At 42.3% G+C, this 19,233-nt stretch overlaps 1 protein-coding gene across 2 annotated transcripts in view; it reads left to right on the forward strand.

Moving 5' to 3' along the window:
- The window catches only part of LOC105492045 (INO80 complex ATPase subunit), a 138,403-nt gene that overhangs the window by 15,258 nt on the left and 103,912 nt on the right, over window positions 1-19,233 (forward strand). For both annotated transcript variants that reach the window (XM_011758894.3, XM_024795963.2), the window contains exons 2-7: window positions 4,385-4,570; window positions 4,812-4,981; window positions 5,128-5,195; window positions 8,906-9,061; window positions 13,438-13,558; window positions 15,838-16,052. In XM_011758894.3, coding sequence (XP_011757196.2) covers window positions 4,428-4,570; window positions 4,812-4,981; window positions 5,128-5,195; window positions 8,906-9,061; window positions 13,438-13,558; window positions 15,838-16,052 — 873 coding nt within the window. In that variant the 5' untranslated portion in view covers window positions 4,385-4,427. The remainder of the gene's footprint in view (window positions 1-4,384; window positions 4,571-4,811; window positions 4,982-5,127; window positions 5,196-8,905; window positions 9,062-13,437; window positions 13,559-15,837; window positions 16,053-19,233) is intronic.

The following is a 19,233-nucleotide window of genomic DNA, read 5'->3' on the forward strand; positions in this document are numbered from 1 at the left end:
TTGTGGACATAAGGGATTGCATTGTACCTGTCATTTCAGCCATCAGTGGTGATGTGCTGCAAAGATGATTTCTGGGATGAATCAATTGATAGGATTGATGTATACGGGGCGTCAAAAGGGAGTGTATATTGAGCATTGTAAGACTAGAAGTAACTGTGGTCTTTCTTCAACAAATTGTTTTTGATTTCATATTCACATAGGTACTGAGGAATAAGTTTTGAAAATATTCCATTCCTTTTGAATCACTCAGTATTACTTGGTAGTCATACCTCCTTAATTAGTGTCATTTTTGTTATCAGGTAAAATAAGTAGAGCATGGATTAATTGTTCCGTAATAAAAGCTTGGGGTGGAGCCAAGCAGAGTACTTTTACTGATTTATACATGCATCAAGATAAATTATTTGCTGTTCTCTAATTAAGGGAATTTTGTTGTATTTTTTTTTTTTTTGAGACGGAGTCTCACTCTGTCGCCGGGCCTGGAGTACAGTGGCCGGATCTCAGCTCACTGCAAGCTCCGCCTCCCGGGTTTACGCCATTCTCCTGCCTCAGCCTCCCGAGTAGCTGGGACTACAGGCGCCCGCCACCTCGCCCGGCTAGTTTTTTGTATTTTTTTAGTAGAGACGGGGTTTCACTGTGTTAGCCAGGATGGTCTCGATCTCCTGGCCTCGTAATCCGCCCGTCTCGGCCTCCCAAAGTGCTGGGATTACAGGCTTGAGCCACCGCGCCCGGCCAATTTTGTTGTATTTTAAAAACCGACGTCTTTGAAATCTTCTGGAGTGGGTATGTTAGGTCTCACTTTGAAAAGGTGAAATTTAAAGGTTTTTTTTTTTTTTTTTTTTTTTTTTTGGATAGTCTCACTCTGTTACACAGGCTAGAGTACAGTGGTGCATTCATGACTTACTGAGGTCTCAGCCAAGAGGCATCAAACCATCCTCCCTCCTCAGCCTCCTGAATAGCTGGGATTACAGGTGCATGCCACCACACTCAGCTAATTTTTAAATTTATTTTGTAGAAACAAGGTCTTGCTATGTTACTCAGGCTGGTCTTGAACTCTTGGACTCAAGCTGTCCTCCTGCCTTACCTCCCAAAGTGCTGGGATTACAAGCTTCAGCCACTGTACCTGGCCAAAATTATTTTTTAGCATTCTTTTTTCTTCATGTTACCAAGACTGACAATTTACATACTATGAAATTCACATAATTTAAATAAAATACACAGTTCAGCATATTTTGAATATATTTTTGGTAGATTTGCAGAATTGTGCAACTGTCGCCACAATGGGAGTTTGGAACATTTTTTTTTTTTCTTTTCTTGTTCTTTCCCTTTCTCTCACTCTCTTGTGTGGTTTTTTTTTGAGACAGGGTCTTACTCCAGGCTAGAGTGCAGTGGCACAATGATAGCTTACTGCAGCCTGGACTTCCTGGGCTCAAGCAATCCTCTTGACTCAGCCTCTTGAGTAGCTGGCACTACAGGTATGCATCACCATACTTGGCTAATTTTAAAATTTTTTGTAGAGACAGGGTCCTGCTATGTTGCCCAGGCGGGTCTCAAACTCCTGGGCTCAGTGGATCCACCCACTTCAGCCTCCTAAATGTTGGGATTATAGGTGTGAGCCACTGTGTCTAGCCTATCTTTTTTATTATTCTAGTGGGTATAAAGTAGTATGTTGCTGTAATTTTATTTTTAATTTATTGATATTCAGCATTTTTTCATGTATCCATTAGGTAGTCATACATCTTTGCTGGTAAAATGTCTGTTCAAAATCGTTTGCCCATTTTTAAATTGGGTTATTTATCTTATAGAGTTGTAAGTTTTATGTGTACACACTGACAAACAACTGTGTAAAAAAAGGAGTTGTTCATGTGAATACAAGACCTTTATCAGATAGATGACTTGCAAATATCTTCTAGTCTGTGGCTTGTCTTCATTTTCTTTTTTCTTTTTCTTTTTTTTTCTTTTTGTGTCACCCAGGCTGGAGTGCAGTTGCAAGATCATGGCTCACTGTAGCCTCAGCCTCCTGGGCTGTAAATGATCCTCCCACTTCAGCCTCCCTAATAGTTTGTCCAGAGGCGTGTGCCACCATGCCCAGCTAATTTTAAATTCTTTTGAAGAGATGGGATCTCACTGTGTTGCCCAGGTTGATCTTGTCTTCCTGGGCTCAAGTGATCCTTCCGCTTCAGTCTCCCAGAGTGTTGGGATTACAGGCATGGGCTGCTGTGCCTAGTTTGTCTTCATTTTCTTGATGTATTTTAAAGTGTAAACATTTTTAATTTGCGTGGTCTCATTTTTGATCTTTCTTGCTTTTGATTGCGTATCTAGAACTTTTTATGGTCAGTCATGAAGATTTTCTCCTGGTTTTTCTAGAAGTTATACTGTTTTAGATAGAAAGGTTATATTAGAAAACTGTAAAAAAAAAAAAAAAAAAAAGAAGACAACTCAAAGATATATGATTGCCTTTAAAGCTTGTCACTTAGTTGGCCAGGTGTGGGGGCCCACGCCTGTAATCCCAGCACTTTGGGAGGCCGAGGCAGGCAGATCACAAGGTCAGAAGACCATGCTGGCTAACACGGTGAAACTCCATCTCTACTAAAAATACAAAGAAACAACAAAAAAACTTATCACTTAGTTTTTTTGTTTTTGTTTTTTGAGATGGGGTTTTGCTGTCATTGCCCAGGCTGGAGTGCAATGGCACAGTCTCGGCTCACTGCAACTTCTGCCTCCCAGGTTCAAGTGATTCTCCTGCCTCAGTCTCCTGAGTAGATGGGATTACAGGTGCCCGCCACCACACCCAGCTAATTTTTGTATTTTTAGTAGAGACGGGGTTTTACCATGTTGGCTATGCTGGTCTCAAACTCCTGACTTCTAATGATCCACCCACCTCAGCCTCCCAAAGTGCTGGGATTACAGGCGTGAGCCACCGTGCCCAGCCTCACTTAGTTTGTTTTAGGAACTTTTAATAAAATAATTTATGGGACGGGGCGCAGTGGCTCATGCCTGTAATCCTAGCACTTTGGAAGGCTGGGATGGGTGGATCACCTGAGGTCAGGAGTTCGAGACCAGCCCGGCCAACATGGTGAAACCCTGTCTGTACTGAAAATACAAAAAATTAACCGGGCGTGGTGGCGGACACCTGCAATCCCAGCTACTTGGGAGCCTGAGGCAGGAGAATCCCTTGAACCTATGAGGCAGAGGTTGCCCTGAGCTGACATCACCGCACTGCAAGAGTGAAACTCTGTCTGAAAGAAATAATAATCTATGGCTTATTGAGTATTTACGTCATTTGGTGGGCTTATTAGTCTAAATTAAGTCATTATTTAATCCTACCGTAACCGTTTAAGTATTTAGAGATAACCAGGTATAAGGCAGAAGTTACTGTTTGAAAGTGGTGGGAGAAGGCTGGGCGCAGTGGCTCACGCCTGTAATCCCAACACTGTGGGAGGCTGAGGTGGGTGGATTGCTTGAGATCAGGAGTTCAAGACCAGCCTGACCAACGTGGTGAAACCCCATCTCCACTAAAAATGCAAAAATTAGCTGGGCGTGGTGATGGGCTCCTGTAGTCCCAGCTAGTCGGGAGGCTGAGGCAGGAGAATTGCTTGAACTCCAGCCTGGGCGACAGAGTGAGACTCCATCTCAAAAAACAAAAAAACAAACAAGAAAGTGGTGGGAGAAAAGTTGTTATACTGATTGTGTGATTATGTCTCTAGTGAAGATGTTCTGACCCTAACGTTGTCTTTAACATTGTAAGGTAGCAAAGACAATGCTTAGGCTATACCTGTGTTTCTCACCCTCACTTTTATTCTTTTTGCTCCAATTTTCTAAATCATTTCTAAATTTTACTCATTACAGCATTTTTACAAAGGATAGTAAAATACTCTGCCAATACATCTATTCCCTTATAAATAAGATACCTTACATATACGTACGAATATGAATTCAAAATGAAGAGGGGGGCACCCATTTGAAGGTAATGCTGAGAACAAGTGCTCCTCTAGTACTTTCCTTTCTGAGGTGCACAACAGTGAGCTTGGGGTGTAGATTTGGATAGTTGTTTATTCATAGTTTTGGGCAATTTTTTATTGAAAGGGATAAAGGAAGTGGGTATACATTTTAAGATACTATTTTGAAAAAGTATAATATGAATTTTCATTGTGAAATGTAACCGTGTTGCTTTATTTTTATATTCTTCATATCCTTTTAACTTCTGCCTTTGCTTTAGGAGGCAGTGTCTAACAAGAGCTTTATCATGATCTTTCTGCACACTCCTATCTTCTTAGTGTCTTGTGTTCTAGAAGGTCTGATTTCTCTTCATATTGGGAGCAAGCAGGCAAGAGAAGGGGAGAATGGATAGTAATTTCACCTTTCACTTCTTATCTCTGTTCTGCAGCCGTGCAGTCGGAGGTCCTTGTGCATGAAGACAGATTTGTTCTATGGCCTCGGAGTTGGGTGCCAGGGATGATGGCGGCTGCACCGAGCTGGCAAAGCCCCTCTATCTTCAGTACTTGGAGAGGGCCCTCCGGTTGGACCATTTCCTGCGACAAACGTCAGCCATCTTCAATAGAAATATTTCTAGGTATGTTATCTTTGCAATATATTTTACCAAATTCCTGATTTCCATCATCCTTATAGATTTTATAGGATTAAAGTATCTTATGATTTTTATATTTGATATTTTCTTTTGCCTCTTTCAAATAAAAACAGTCAATTTATTTCAGAGGATCAGTTTCTTCTGTAAAGTGTCCAGTTCTACTAACTTTAAATTATCATGTTTTATTGAGTCAGCTGTAATTGTGGATTCATTCTTCAATTTATAGTGATGACAGTGAAGATGGACTGGATGACAGTAATCCCTTATTGCCCCAGTCTGGGGATCCCTTAATACAAGTTAAGGAAGAACCTCCAAATTCATTGCTTGGAGAAACTTCTGGAGCAGGCAGTTCTGGAATGTTGAACACATATTCTCTGAATGGAGTTCTACAGTCAGGTCAGTGTGGTGTGACATCCCCGTTTGGACTATCAGTTATCTTGAGGCAGTCATCCTCAGTGTGGTGTGACATCCCCCTTTGGACTATCAGTTATCTTGAGGCAGTCATCCTTTAATTTTTTTATTCTTTGTGTTTCTTTGTACAGAATCAAAATGTGATAAGGGGAATTTATATAATTTCTCTAAGCTGAAGAAAAGCAGAAAGTGGCTAAAGGTAAGAGATAAAGCAGAATGTTTACAATGCATATAGTCTACTAAAGTTACTAATAGATGGGAAAGTTATCAACTCATTTTGGCAGATTGACAGAGTTTTTCAAATATGAGTCCTTTATACTGGATGTGTTTTTTTGAAGAGATTATTGAGAAAATCTGGAGGATTCAATGAAGTCATTTAGCAAACATGAATTGAGTACAGGTTGAGTATTGCTAATCTGAAATGTTTGAGACCAGACGTGTTTCAGATTTTGTTTGTTTCTTTGTTTTTGAGTTGGCGTGTCGCTCTTGTTGCCCAAGCTTGAGTGCAATGGCGTGATCTCAGCTCACTGCAACCTCCGCCTCCCGGGTTCAAGCAATTCTTCTGCCTCACCCTCCCGAGTAGCTGGGATTACAGGCACGCATCACCATGCCCGGCTAATTTTTTTGTATTTTTAGTAGAAACAGGGTTTCACCATGTTAGCTAGGTTGGTCTTGAACTCCTGACCTCAGGTGATCCGCCCACCTCGGCCTCCCATAGTGCTGGGATTATAGGCATGAGCCACCACACCCAGCCTCAGATTTTTTTTTTTTTTTTTTAATATTTGCAATACGAAATGAGATATCTTGGAGATGGGACCCAAGTTAATAAACACGAAATTCATTTATGTTTTATATACACATTATACACATTGCCTGATGGTATATTTTTCCCTTGGGGATGCTGAATAAACTCTGTGTTGTATACCTGTGTTTTTACTGTGACTTGTCACATGAGGTCAGGTGTGGAATTTTCCCCTTGTGGCATCTTATTGGTGCCCAAAACCTTTGAGATTTTGGGGTGTTTTGGGTTTTTGGAATAGGGATGCTCAACCTGTTATAATGTACTGAGGGGAAAGAGGAAGTACAAAAATTTATCAGATGAAGTCCTTGCATTCATTGGGTCACATAATCAGGAATATTAATTCTATAACTTTCATAAGTTCCTGAGTAGCTTATTCATTGAACAGATGTTGATTTAGTGCATCCATGTGCATGTGCCAGGTACTGTTATGGTTGCGCAAGTTTCCTGCCCAGTAGTGCTTACATTCTAAAGGAGGCAAGCAGTTAGTAAGCCTGTAAACAAGTAAATAAACATGGCTTCTTTAAAGTGGTAACATTTCAACTGATTCTGAACGATCACAGAGAACCATCTTGTATCTAGGGTAACAGCATTTCAGTCAGAAGGAACAACCATAAAAGTCCTGAGAAAAGAAACAGCTTAGTATGCTTGGCGGAAGAAGTAGTCTAGTATGGCTAGAGCACAGTGAATGAGGAGGATGGTGGAAGATGAAGTTACAAGGCTATGATCACATAGGCCTTGTATACTATGTTAAGGAATTTGTGTTTTACTGTTGTTGTAGTCTTAAGCCATTGGAGTGTTTACAAGCAGAGAGGTTGTTAATCTCATTTACACTCTTACAAGATTACTGTCAGTGGCCAAACTGAATTAAGGATAGTATTTCTTTTTTTTTTTTGAGACGGAGTCTCGCTCTGTCCCCCAGGCTGGAGTGCAGTGGTGTGATCTGGGCTCACTGCAAGCTCTGTTTCCTGGGTTCATGCCATTCTCCTGCCTCAGCCTCCTGAGTAGCTGGGACTACAGGCGCCCGCCACCGCGCCCGGCTAATTTTTTTTTGTATTTTTAGTAGAGATGGGGTTTCACCGTGGTCTCAATCTCCTGACCTTGTGATCCGCCCACCTCGGCCTCCCAAAGTGCTGGGATTACAGGCGTGAGCCACCGCGCCCGGCCAAGGATAGTACTTCTTTTACTGAAACTAATTATTTCTCTTTTCTACTTTTCCTATGAAGTACTCAAAAGCAATTAAAAGCCTTCAGTATTATCACTAGGTCCTTCAAAAGGCTCATATGTAAAAGGTCCAATTTCGTCAATATCAGTGACGCTTTAGGCTGTTGGAAATGCAGAAATTATTATGCTTAGCTGTCATATTTTGAAAAATTGAGTTATAATTCATTGCCATAAAATTCACCTTTTCATTTTATTTTATTTTTATTTATTTATTTTTGAGACAGGGTCTCACTTTTTCACCCTGGAGGGAGTGCAGTGGTGCAATCTCAGCTTAGTGCAGCTTCGACCTCCTGGGCTCTAGTGATCCTCCAGTCTCACACCTGTGAAGTAGGACTACAGGCCCGCACCACCACGTTCAGCTAATTTTTGGGGGTTTCGCCATGTTGCCCAGGCTGGTCTCGAACTCCTGAGCTCAAGCAATCTGCCTGCCTCAGCCTCTCAAAGTGCTGGGATTACAGGTGTGAGCCACCGTGCCTGGCCAAATTCACCCTTTTAAAGGTTAAAATTTAGTAGTTTTTCATGTATTTACAAAGTTGTATACCCATGATTACAATGTAATCTTAGAAAATTTTTAACATTCTAAAATGAACCTTGTACCCGTTAGCAGTCACTCTCCATTTTCTTTTTTCTTTTTTTTTTGAGATGGAGTCTTTCTCTGTCGCCCAGGCTGTAGTGCAGTGGTGCGATCTCAGCTCACTGCAGCCTCTGCCTCCTGGGTTCAAGCGATTCTCCTGCCTCCACCTCCCAAGTAGCTGGAACTACAGGCACTCGCCACCACGCCCAGCTAATTTTTGTATTTTTAGGAGAGACAGGGTTTCACCATGTTGGCCAGACTGTTCTCAAACTCCTGACCTTGTGATCCCTCTGCCTCGGCCTCCCAAAGTGCTGGGATTACAGATGTGAGCCACTGCGCCCGGCCAGCAGTCACTCTCCATTTTCTATTTCCTCTCTCCCTTGGCAGCTGCTAGTCTGCTTTTTGTCTGTATTGATGTGCCTCTTCTGGAATTTTTGGTTTTGTTTTTGTTTTCTTTTTAAGAGATAGGCTCTTGCTCTGTTTCCTAGGTTGGAGTGCAGTGGTGCAGCCATAGCTCACTGCACCCTCAAACTTCTGGGGTCAAGCAGTCCTCCCTCCTCTGTCTCCCAAGTAGCTGGGACTATAGGCACATGCCTTTTTCTGTACAGAAGAGATCTGATTAGGTTGCCCAAGTTGGTCTCGAACTCTTGGCCTCAAGCAATCCTCCTGCCTGGGCCTGCCAAAGTGTTGGGATTACGGGTGTGAGCCACCACTCCCAGGCTAGACATTTCGTATAAATTGAATCCTATGGTAACATGTGACCTTTTATGACTGGCTTCTTTAATTTAGCATAATATTTTCAAGATTCTTCATATTGTAGCACCTACTAATGTGTTATTCCTTTTCATGGCTGAATTACATCTCATCTGGATATTCCACATTTTATATATCCATTTATCAATAAATGGATATTTGGGATATTTCTCCTTTTGGGCCATTACAGATTGCTTTCTGTATTTCTTTATACCCTATAGGTAGTTGTGTTTTTTGCCTTCGTGTTTGGCATGTATGTATAGTTTGTATGTATAGGATAGTTATGTATTGTTTCTACTTTTGTAAGTATTCAGAGGAATTTTTAGCCTTGTTGCTGATAGCATGTCCCATGTTTTATTGCATTTTAATTTGTATTCCCTAAGTTTAATTAGTATCCTTAATGTTTTTCAGTTGAATTTGTAAAGCATATCATAAGGGGAACTGGAGTGACTGTCTTCCTGCTGTTTTTGTCATTGTTTTGTATCTGGGAAAAAATGCTTGGATTATTAATGGAATTGCTTCACAGCAAAAGATACATTTCTATTTTCATCCTTTTCAGAGCATTTTGCTAAGTGATGAATCCAGCGAGGCTGATTCTCAGAGTGAAGACGATGATGAAGAAGAACTCAATCTCAGCAGAGAAGAACTTCACAACATGCTTCGGCTACACAAATATAAGAAACTTCACCAAAATAAGTATAGTAAAGACAAGGAGGTAAGAGTTTCAGGAGAAACACTTCAGACTGAGTATTCACCCTCTGCTTTATAGTCATTAAAGATACATCATTTTGGCTGGGCGTGGTGGTTCACACCTGTAATCCCAGTACTTTGGGAGGCTGAGGCAGGCGGATCACGAGGTCGAGAGATTGAAAGCATCCCGCCCAACATGGTGAAACCCCCTCTCTACTGAAAATACAAAAATTAGCTGGGTGTGGTGGCATGCGCCTGTACCAGCTACTCAGGAGGCTGAGGCTGGAGAATTGCTTGAACCCAGAGGCGGAGGTTGCAGTGAGCCGGGATCACACCACTGCATTCCAGCCTGGTGACAGAGCAAGACTCCATATCAAGATACATCATTTTATGGAGCTGGAAATTATCCTCAGCAGTAAGTGTAAGTGGGAGCTGAACAGTGAGAACACGTGGACACAAGGAGGGGAACAAGACACACTGGGGCCTGGGCAGGTGGGTGCAGGAGGAGGGAGAGCATCAGGAAAAATAGGTAATGCATACTGGGCTCAATACTTAGGTGATGGGTTGATAGGTGCAGCAGACCACATGGCACATGTTTACCCGTGTAACAAACATGCACATCTTGCACATGTACCCCGGAACTTAAAGAAAATTCCTGACTGGGTGCGGTGGCTCACGCCTGTAATCCCAGCACTTTGGGAGGCTGAAGGGGGCTGATCACTTGAGGTCAGGAGTTTGAGACCAACCCAGCCAACTTGGTGAAACTACATCTCTACTAAAAATACGAAAACTTGGCTGGGCGCGGCGACTCAACGCCTGTGATCCCAGCACTTTGGGAGGCCCAGGCAGGTGAATCACCTGAGGTCTGGAGTTCGAGACCAGCCTGACCAGCATGGAGAAACCCTGTCTCTACTATAAATACAAAATTAGCTGGGCATGGTGGCGCATGCCTGTAATCCCAGCTACTCAGGAGGCTGAGGCAGGAGAATCGCTGGAACCCAGGAGGTGGAGGTTGCAGTGTGCTGAGATCATGCCACTGCACTCCTGCCTGGGTAACAGAGCGAGACTTCATCTCAAAAAAAGAAATTTTTTTTTTCTAAAATTCCCTGATATCAATGAAATTAAACTACTAATACTTCAAATGTACTGGACTAAAAGATATGTTCTTCAAAAAAAGAGATACGTCATTTTTTTTTTTTTTTGAGACGGAGTCTCGCTGTGTCTCCCAGGCTGGAATGCAGTGGCGTGATCTCGGCTCACTGCAAGCTCCGCCTCCCGGGTTCACGCCATTCTCCCGCCTCAGCCTCCCAAGTAGCTGAGACTACAGGCGCCCGCCACCACGCCCAGCTAGTTTTTTGTATTTTTAGTAGAGACGGGGTTTCACCATGTTAGCCAGGATAGTCTCGATCTCCTGACCTCGTGATCCACCCGCCTCGGCCTCCCGAAGTGCTGGGATTACAGGCTTGAGCCACCGCGCCCGGCCGAGATACGTCATTTTAACTTTATGTTTAGGTAGTGATAGAGCAGCTTTATTGAGATGTGATTCATATAACAAAACTTTAGCCTTATGTAGTGTGCAATTCAGTATTTTTTTAATATATTCATAGAGTTGTGTTACTATCATTACTGCCTATTTCCAGAATATTTACATCACCTCATAAAGAAACTGCGTGCCCCTTAGCTATTGCCCCTCATTTTATCTATCCCTCAGCCCAGACAACCACCAATCCACTCTATTCTCTTTTTTTTTTTTTTTTTTTGAGACAGTCTCGCTCTGTTGCCCAGGCTGGAGTGCAGTGGCACGATCTTGGCTCACTGCAACCTCTGCCTCCCAGGTTCAAGTGAGTCTCCTGCTCAGCCTACCGAGTAGCTGGGATTACAAGCGTGCGCCACCACGCCTGGCTTATTTTTTCATTTTCAGTAAAGACAAGTTTTCACCATGTTGGCCAGGTTGGTCTCTTGGTCTCGAACTCCTGACTCCAGGTGATCCTCCTGCCTTGGCCTCCCAAAGTGCTGGGATTATAGGCGTGAGCCACCATCCCCAGCCCAATCCACTCTGTTTCTATAAATGTGCCTATTCTAGACATTTTATACAAATGGAATCATGCAACATGTGGCTGTGTCCAGCTTCTCTCACTTAGTGTCATATTTTCAAGATTGATTAATGTTGTAGCATGTATCAGCATTTTATTTCTTTTTATTGCAAATATTTGTTGTATTTATACCTTACTTTATATATGCATTGTCCAGTTCATGAACTATGGTTAACATATTTCTACTTTTTGGCTATTTTGAATAATGCTGCTATGAAAATTTGTGTACAGGTTTTATGTGGATGTGTTTTCATTTCTCTTCATTATGTACTTAACAGAGAAATTGCTGGGTCGTATGGAAACTCCTTGCTTAGCCTTTTGAGGAATTACTGGAATGCTTACATTCTAGTGTTGCTTATTCATGCACTTGCTCTTTGGGAGTAGTGTTTCTCTCTTGGAAAGCTCTTCATACACTAACATTAAAATGATGATAGTTTTGAGTGACAGCTATTTGAACGTTGTTACCAAAGCCTTCTAACTCTTTTCTTTTCTTTCTTTCTTTCTTTTTTCTCTTTCTTTCTTTTTCTCTCTCTTTCTTTCTTTCTTCCTTTCTTTCTTTTCTCTTTCTTTCTGTCCCTCCCTCCCTCCCTCCCTCCCTCCCTCCCTTCCTTCCTTCCTTCTCCTTCTCCTTCTCCTTCTCCCTCCTTCTCTTTCTCTTTCTCCTTCTCCTTCTCTTTCTTTCTCTTTCTTTCTTTCATTTTGCTGTTGTTGCCCAGGCTCGAGCGCAATGGCGTGATACTTGCTCACTGCCACCTCTACCTTCTGGGTAAAAGCGATACTCCTGCTTCAGTCACCTGAGTAGCTGGGGTTACAGGCATGCGCCACCATGCCCAGCTAATTTTGTATTTTTAGTAGAGACAGGGTTTTTCAGTGTTCGTCAGGCTGGTCTCAAACTCAGGTGATTCGCCTGCCTCAGCCTCTCAAAGTGCTGGGATTACAGGGGTGAGCCATCCTGCCTGGCCGGGTTCTGAGTATTTCTACAAGTGTGGAACATTGTACATAATGAGCAATAGTATATTTGAAGACCTAAGAATTTTCTAGCAATTAGTTAAGGTCCAAAATTAGTTCAGAGAGATTGGAATAATATTCTGAACCTTATAAACCTGTAGAAGTGGTAAACAGAATATCTGACCAATTTGATGTAAAAAGTTCCTTCCTTCTTAAACTCCAGCACTAAGGGACTTGGCGCTCCATGCTAATTTAATTTTGATTTTTAACAGAGGACATTGTATTAGTTCCCCATGTTAATCTTTCAGTCTTATTTCAATCCTTGGACAATTTATTTGGCTATAATCCAGGAAAGAGATTTAACAGTGGGCTACCTAATTTTAATTTATATTTATGCATTAGTAATATGTAAGACAAAATTAATATGAGATTTGGGGATTAAGTGAAATATTTAAAAGCGTTTACTTATCACTTCCTGGATGGAAAGAATTACGTTATTCGTATGTTAGAATTCTGGCAATGTAGGCACTATCTAAATGATAGCAGACTCTCTTAGTGGGAGATGAAGAGAGAAAAGACTTGAAAGATTCAAGAATTGGGATGACTGGTGACTATTTGAAGCAGACATATGACTAATAGAAAAGCAAGCATGAAGGGCCAGTTGCAGTGGCTCACACTTGTAATCCCAGCACTTTGGGAGGCTGAGGTGGACTGACGCCGAGATGGGCTGACCACGAGGTCAGGAGATCAAGATCATCCTGGCCAACGTGGTAAAACCGCATCTCTACTAAAAGTACAAAAATCAGCTGGGTATAGTGGTGTGTGCTTGTAATCCTAGCTACTTGGGAGGCTGAGGCATGAGAATCGCTTGAACCAAGGGGTGGAGGTTGCAGTGAGCCAAGATCACACCACTGCACTCCAGCCTGGCAACAGAGCAAGACTCTGTCTCAAAAAAAAAAGAAAAAAAAGGAAAGCAAGCAGCATTAGGAACCTTAGTAAAGCTGAGGACCTGCTGGTAATAGAAATATGGTTTATTTCTTGGTGGTGAGTTTCCAAGGGGAGACATTTCTGCAAGGAATTAATTTCATATCTCAGTATATGTCAGGTTTAAGTAAGTATTCTGGTAGAAATTCAGAAGCATGAAGAGTTTTGCTTTCTTACATTATTTTCAGTGACCTGTTACATGTATAGGAGCTGAACTCATTTGAAGTTAAGGAAGTGATTCTCTTTGATATACTAAATGTTACTGATCTCTTTGTGGGAAGAATACTGTATTTAGAAGCTATGATTTCCTCTGGCTTAGTTTTCTGTAGTAAAGATAATTAGAAAACAGGCCCATCATGGTCTCTGCCTGCTTCAGTTGCAGCAATATCAGTACTACAGTGCAGGCCTGCTCTCCACATACGACCCTTTCTATGAGCAGCAACGGCACCTACTTGGACCCAAGAAAAAGAAATTTAAGGAGGAAAAGAAACTTAAAGGTGAGCATGTTGAACTGCCTTCCACATATATTCATTCTTAGTTTCAGAATTGCATGTGGCCTACTGGTGCATTTGGACTTTATATATAGTCCATATGGTAGAAATTTGCTGGCCGGGCGCGGTGGCTCACGCCTGTAATCCTAGCACTTTGGGAGGCTGAGGCGGGCGGATCACAAGGTCAGGAGATTGAGACCACGGTGAAACCCCGTCTCTACTAAAAATACAAAAAATTAGCCGGGCGCGGTTGTGGGTGCCTGTAGTCCCAGCTACTCGGGAGGCTGAGGCAGGAGAATGGCGTGAACCCGGGAGGCGGAGCTTGCAGTGAGCCGAGATCGCGCCACTGCACTCCAGCCTGGGCGACAGAGCGAGACTCCGTCTCAAAAAAAAAAAAAAAAGAAATTTGCTTTATTTGAAAAACTCTCTTTCTATTTAGTAGCAAGTACAATTTTCCCCTTGGTATCCATGGGTGATTGGATTCTGGACCCCCAGCAGATACCAAAATCCAGAGATGCTCAAGTTCTTTATATAAAATGGTATAGTATTTGCATATGAGCTGTGCACATCCTCTCATATACTTTAAGTCATCTCTGGATTACTTATAATACCTAATGCAATGTAAATGCTATATAAATACTTGTAATCCTATATTGTTTAGGGAATAACAATCAAAAAAAGTTTGTACGTATTCAGTACAGCTGCTGCAACCATTCTCTTTTTTTTTTCCCCTGAATATTTTTGATCCTCAGTTGGTTGAATCCATGATGTAGAACCCACAGATAGGAAGGGTAGACTATATTATTAACCTTTATTCGTATTTGGCTTGTAGTCTTTAGTTCTACAATTGGAAAGACGGATTCCTAGCTAAAGGTTTAGGCAAAATTAGTTTATTCCATTTTTCTTATACACACTCTGCAAATATTGCAAATGTTCTGGGATAGGAAGTTGGTTATGCACAGAGAAGTAAGAAAAGTAACCCAAAGTGTTTGGAATAAGTTATCATTGTTGCTGTCTGAGGTGATTTAAAATAGATCACCTCCTGATGATCTTCTGTAGTGTTTGTTTGCATGTTTGACAGGAAGTGTCCTTTCCTCTCTTATTGAGCTCTCAGCAGCTGGATGTCAGGAAGGAAACTGAAAGAGAAAGTTTTAAACTATCTTTGTAAGGCAAATTTTATTCCTGTGAAAGTATTAATTCTTTTTTTTTTTTGAGATGGAGTCTTGCTGTGTCACCCAGGCTGGAGTGCAGTGGCACTATCTCAGCTCACTGCAACCTCCACTTCCTGAGTTCAAGCAGTTCTCATGCGTCAGCCTCCCGAGTAGCTGGGATTACAGGTGCACGCCACTACACCTGGCTAATTTTTGTATTTTTAGTAGAGATGGAGTGTCACCATGTTGGCCAGGCTGGTCTCAAACTCCTAAACTCAGGTGATCCGCCTGTCTTGGCCTCTCAAAAGTGCTGGGATTACGGGTGTGAGCCACCGCACCAGGCTTGACGGTATGAATTCTACTCAAAAAGGCTCCTTTTAGCCTTCCCTTCTTTTTCCATCATCTTGATTAGTGTTTTCTCACCCTCCACACCCTTTCTCCAACCTGAATTAAGGTTTTGTTTCATGTATTTTTGTCTTGCAAGTCTTAGTGACATATTAGTGTGTTTTTTTCTTCTCTTTTATTTTTCTTTATCCGCCTTATAGGTATACTTTTTTCTTATTTTCCCCACACTGCATAGATGTATAGCCACCTTATATTGCCACCAAGTAGAAATAAGTTTCCTTCCTTTGACTATTCGTTGAATCTGTGATACCTCAGACACTTGCTTACCTATTAGGTTCAAAATAAATTTGGTTCTTGCCATGCGCCTGTAGTCCCAGCTACTCAGGAGGCTGAGGCGGAAGAATCACTTGAACCTGGGAAACAGAGGTTGCAGTGAGCCGAGATTGCGCCATTGCACTCCTGCCTGGGCGACAGGGTGAGACTCTGTCTCTGGGGAAAAAAAAAAAGAAAGAAATTTGGTTCTCGGGTTTTATTCTGTATTTCACTTTCATGTAAACAGAGTGAGTATCCAGTGTTCTTTTCCAGGTTAGTGAGATATCAATCAGTATGTTTCTTCTTCTCTTATTTTTCTTCCTCTAGGAATATTCATGGGTCTGAGTAGATAAAGGGATATATGTTGTCAGTGTCAAGTGGAATAAGGAAAGAACCTTGCATTCTTTAAGTTGTGAGGTTGCTTTGTGACCATCTTTTGTGGAAGTGCAACCCTGTTAGCTTCTGTTTCTTTTGCAGCTAAGTTGAAAAAAGTGAAGAAAAAAAGACGAAGAGATGAAGAACTTTCCTCTGAAGAATCCCCTCGTCGCCATCACCACCAGACCAAAGTCTTTGCCAAGTTTTCTCATGATGCACCTCCCCCTGGCACTAAGAAAAAGCACTTATCCATTGAGCAGTTGAATGCTCGTCGCAGGAAAGTATGGCTCAGCATTGTGAAAAAGGAACTACCAAAGGTAAGTGAATGCCTCCAGGACATGGAGATTGGGAGAATGTATTCTCTTCCCACCCACTAAAGAGGAACTCTGAGAGCTAGATACTTTCACAGATAGGAGTTCCGCAAGGAAATTAATCTGTTGGAATCAAGGGAATGCTGAGTAGTACTCTTCAGTTAACAGTTTCTTCTAGAATGTGGTCAGAATTCACAGGACAATTAGTTATTGTGTCATGCTCCTTGGTCAAAAAATTCGAGAGCAACTTCTTCGAGGAAAGAATGTAGTTTTCTTAAATATAGCGGTAGATACTTGACAGCTAACTTATAGGTGATATTAGAAAAAATTAAAAAGAGGCCAGGCATGGTAGGTCACACCTGTAATCCCAGCACTTTGGGCGGCTGAGGTGGGTGGATCGCTTGAACCCAGGAGTTTGAGACCAGTCTGGACAACATGGGGAAACCCCATCTCTACAAAAACGAGCTGGGTGTAGTGGCACATGTTTGTAGCCCTACCTATGCAAGTGGCTGAGGCAGGAGGATAGTTTAAGCCCAGGAGGTTGAGGCTGCAGCGAGCTGAGATCGCACCACTGCATGCTAGCTTGTGTAACAGAATGTGTAACATAATAAATATTTATTTTATCTCAAAAATTAAAATAAAAAGGAGTTGATATGTTTCTTAGAGAATTTACAAATGTTTGAATGTTGCTGGATAATCACAGGCACTAGAATAAGATGTGAACGATTTAAAAGAAACATGTATAAGCATTTTTCCTCTCTTAATTCATTTGGTTTTGATAACATTTTATTTTATTATTATTATTTTTGAGACGGAGTCTTTCTCTGTCACCTGGGCTGGATTGCAGTGTCATGATCTCGGCTCACTGCAAACTCTACTTCCCAGGTTCAAACAATTCTCTTGCCTTAGCCTTCCAAGTAGCTAGGGCTACAGGCAGATGCCACCACCCCTGGCTAATTTTTGTATTTTAGTAGAGATGGGGTTTCACCATGTTGGCCAGGCTGGTCTCGAACTCCTGACCCCAGATGATCTGCCTGGCTCGGCCTCATACAGTGCTGGGATTACAGGCGTGAGCCACCGTGCCCAGCCAATAACATGTTATTTTGATATAATTTCAAAATTAACAGTTGCAAGCCAGATGCCATATGCAGCGGTTTTTTTTGTTTTTGTTTTTAAAGAAGTTGCAATTATAGTCCAAGGAATGTCTATTTACCCTTAAGTGAGATGCGCCAGTTGTTAACATACTGCTCTTAAGGATGAATTGAGTGCAGTCCTAATAGAAACAGGATATTTCATTATAAATTGGATTTTTTTTAGAAACAGGGTATTTTATGAATTGAGAAAAGTTGATACTAAGTCAGAATGTAGGAGTAGCTAGGGAAGAATTGGAAAATCCCTACTAAACATTAGAACACACTACAAAACCTCTACAGTTAAAAAAGTGTGGTACTGGCACATGAATAGGCAAATAGACAAGTAGAATAAACCAGTGAACTTATAAATTAGTAATACTGGGACAACTGGGTAGCAATTTTGAAAAAGATAAAACTAGATCTGCATCTTACTGCAACCTCTGCCTCCTGGGTTCAAGCAGTTCTCCCACTTCAGCCTCCCAAGTAGCTGAGTAGCTGGGACTACAGGTGTGCGCCATCACGCCCAGCTAATTTTTGTATTTTTAGTAGAGATGAGGTTTTTCCATGTCAGCCGGGCTGGTCTTGAACACCTGACCTCAAGTGATCTGCTCACCTCGGCTTTCCAAAGTGCTGGAATTATAGGCGTGAGCCACCATGCCCAGCCTGTTTTAATGTTTTGAGGATATTGCATTTGATCCCTTGGTATGGTGGTGTTTTGCTACTGTAAAATAAAAATTTTTTTTTCTATAGCAGTTAATAAGTATTTCTGGAGACATAGTTTATGCTTGAGCATTCTTTTTTTGTTGAGACGGAGTCTCGCTCTGTTGCCCAGGCTGGAGTGCAGTGGTGCAATCAGTGCTGTGATCTCGACTCACTGCAACCTCCACCTCCCAGGTTCACACCATTCTCCTGCCTCAGCCTCCTGAGTAGCTGGGACTACAGGCGCCTGCCAGGACACCCGGCTAATTTTTTTTGTGTTTTTAGTAGATACAGGGTTTTACCGTGTTAGCCAGGCTGGTCTCGATCTTCTCACCTCATGATCTGCCCGTCTCGGCCTCCCAAAGTGCTGGGATTACAGACGTGAACCACCACACCTGGCCTATGCTTGAGCATTCTTGATGGGAAAGTTATGGGAAAACCTGCTTAGTACCTGATGAAGAGGCCTCACATGGTGCCCTTTCAATGAAAGAAATGAGTTTTCGTTTTTTTGAGATGGGGTCTTGTTCTCTTGCCCAGGCTGGAGTGCAGTGGACTGATCTTGTTTCACTTCACCGTTGATCTCCCAGGCTTAAGTAATCTCACCTCAGGCTCCTGAGTACCTGGGGCTATAGGTGTGTGCTACCATGCTGAGCTAATTCTGTTTATTTTATTTAATTTTAATTTTTTTTTTGGAGACGGAGTTTCGCTTTTGTCACCCAGGTTGGAGTACCATGGCACGATCTCGACTCACTGCAATCCCCACCTCCCGGGTTCAAGCGATTCTCCTGCCTCAGCCTCCCGAGTAGCTGTGATTACAGATGCCTGTCACCACAGTCAGCTAATTTTTGTATTTTTAGTATAGACAGGATTTCACCAGGTTGACCAGGCTGATCTTGAAGTCCTGACCTCAGGGGAACCAACCACCTCGGCCTCCCAAAGTGCTGGGATTACAGGCATGAGCCACCATGTCCGGCCCAATTCTGTTTATTTTTTCTAGAGACGAGGTCTCACTATGTTGCCCAGGCTAGTCTCGAACTCCTGGACTCAAGTGATCCTCCTGCCTCAGCCTCCACCAAATACCGGGATTGCAGGTGTAAGCTGCTGTGCGTGGCCAAGAAATGGCTTTTTTTTTTTTTAATTTTTTTGAGACGGAGTTTCGCTCGTGTCTCCCAGGCTGGAGTGTAGTGGTGCGATCTCGGCTTACTGCAGCCTCCACCTCCTGAGTTCAAGTGATTCTTCTGCCTCAACCTCCCAAGTAGCTAGGATTACAGGCATGTGCCACCATGCCCGGCTAAGTTTTCTATTTTTAGTAGAGATGGGATTTCACCATGTTGGCCACTCTGGTCTCAAACTCA

The sequence above is a fragment of the Macaca nemestrina genome, chromosome 7, assembly GCF_043159975.1.
Source record: "Macaca nemestrina isolate mMacNem1 chromosome 7, mMacNem.hap1, whole genome shotgun sequence".
Taxonomy (NCBI): Eukaryota; Metazoa; Chordata; class Mammalia; order Primates; family Cercopithecidae; genus Macaca; species Macaca nemestrina.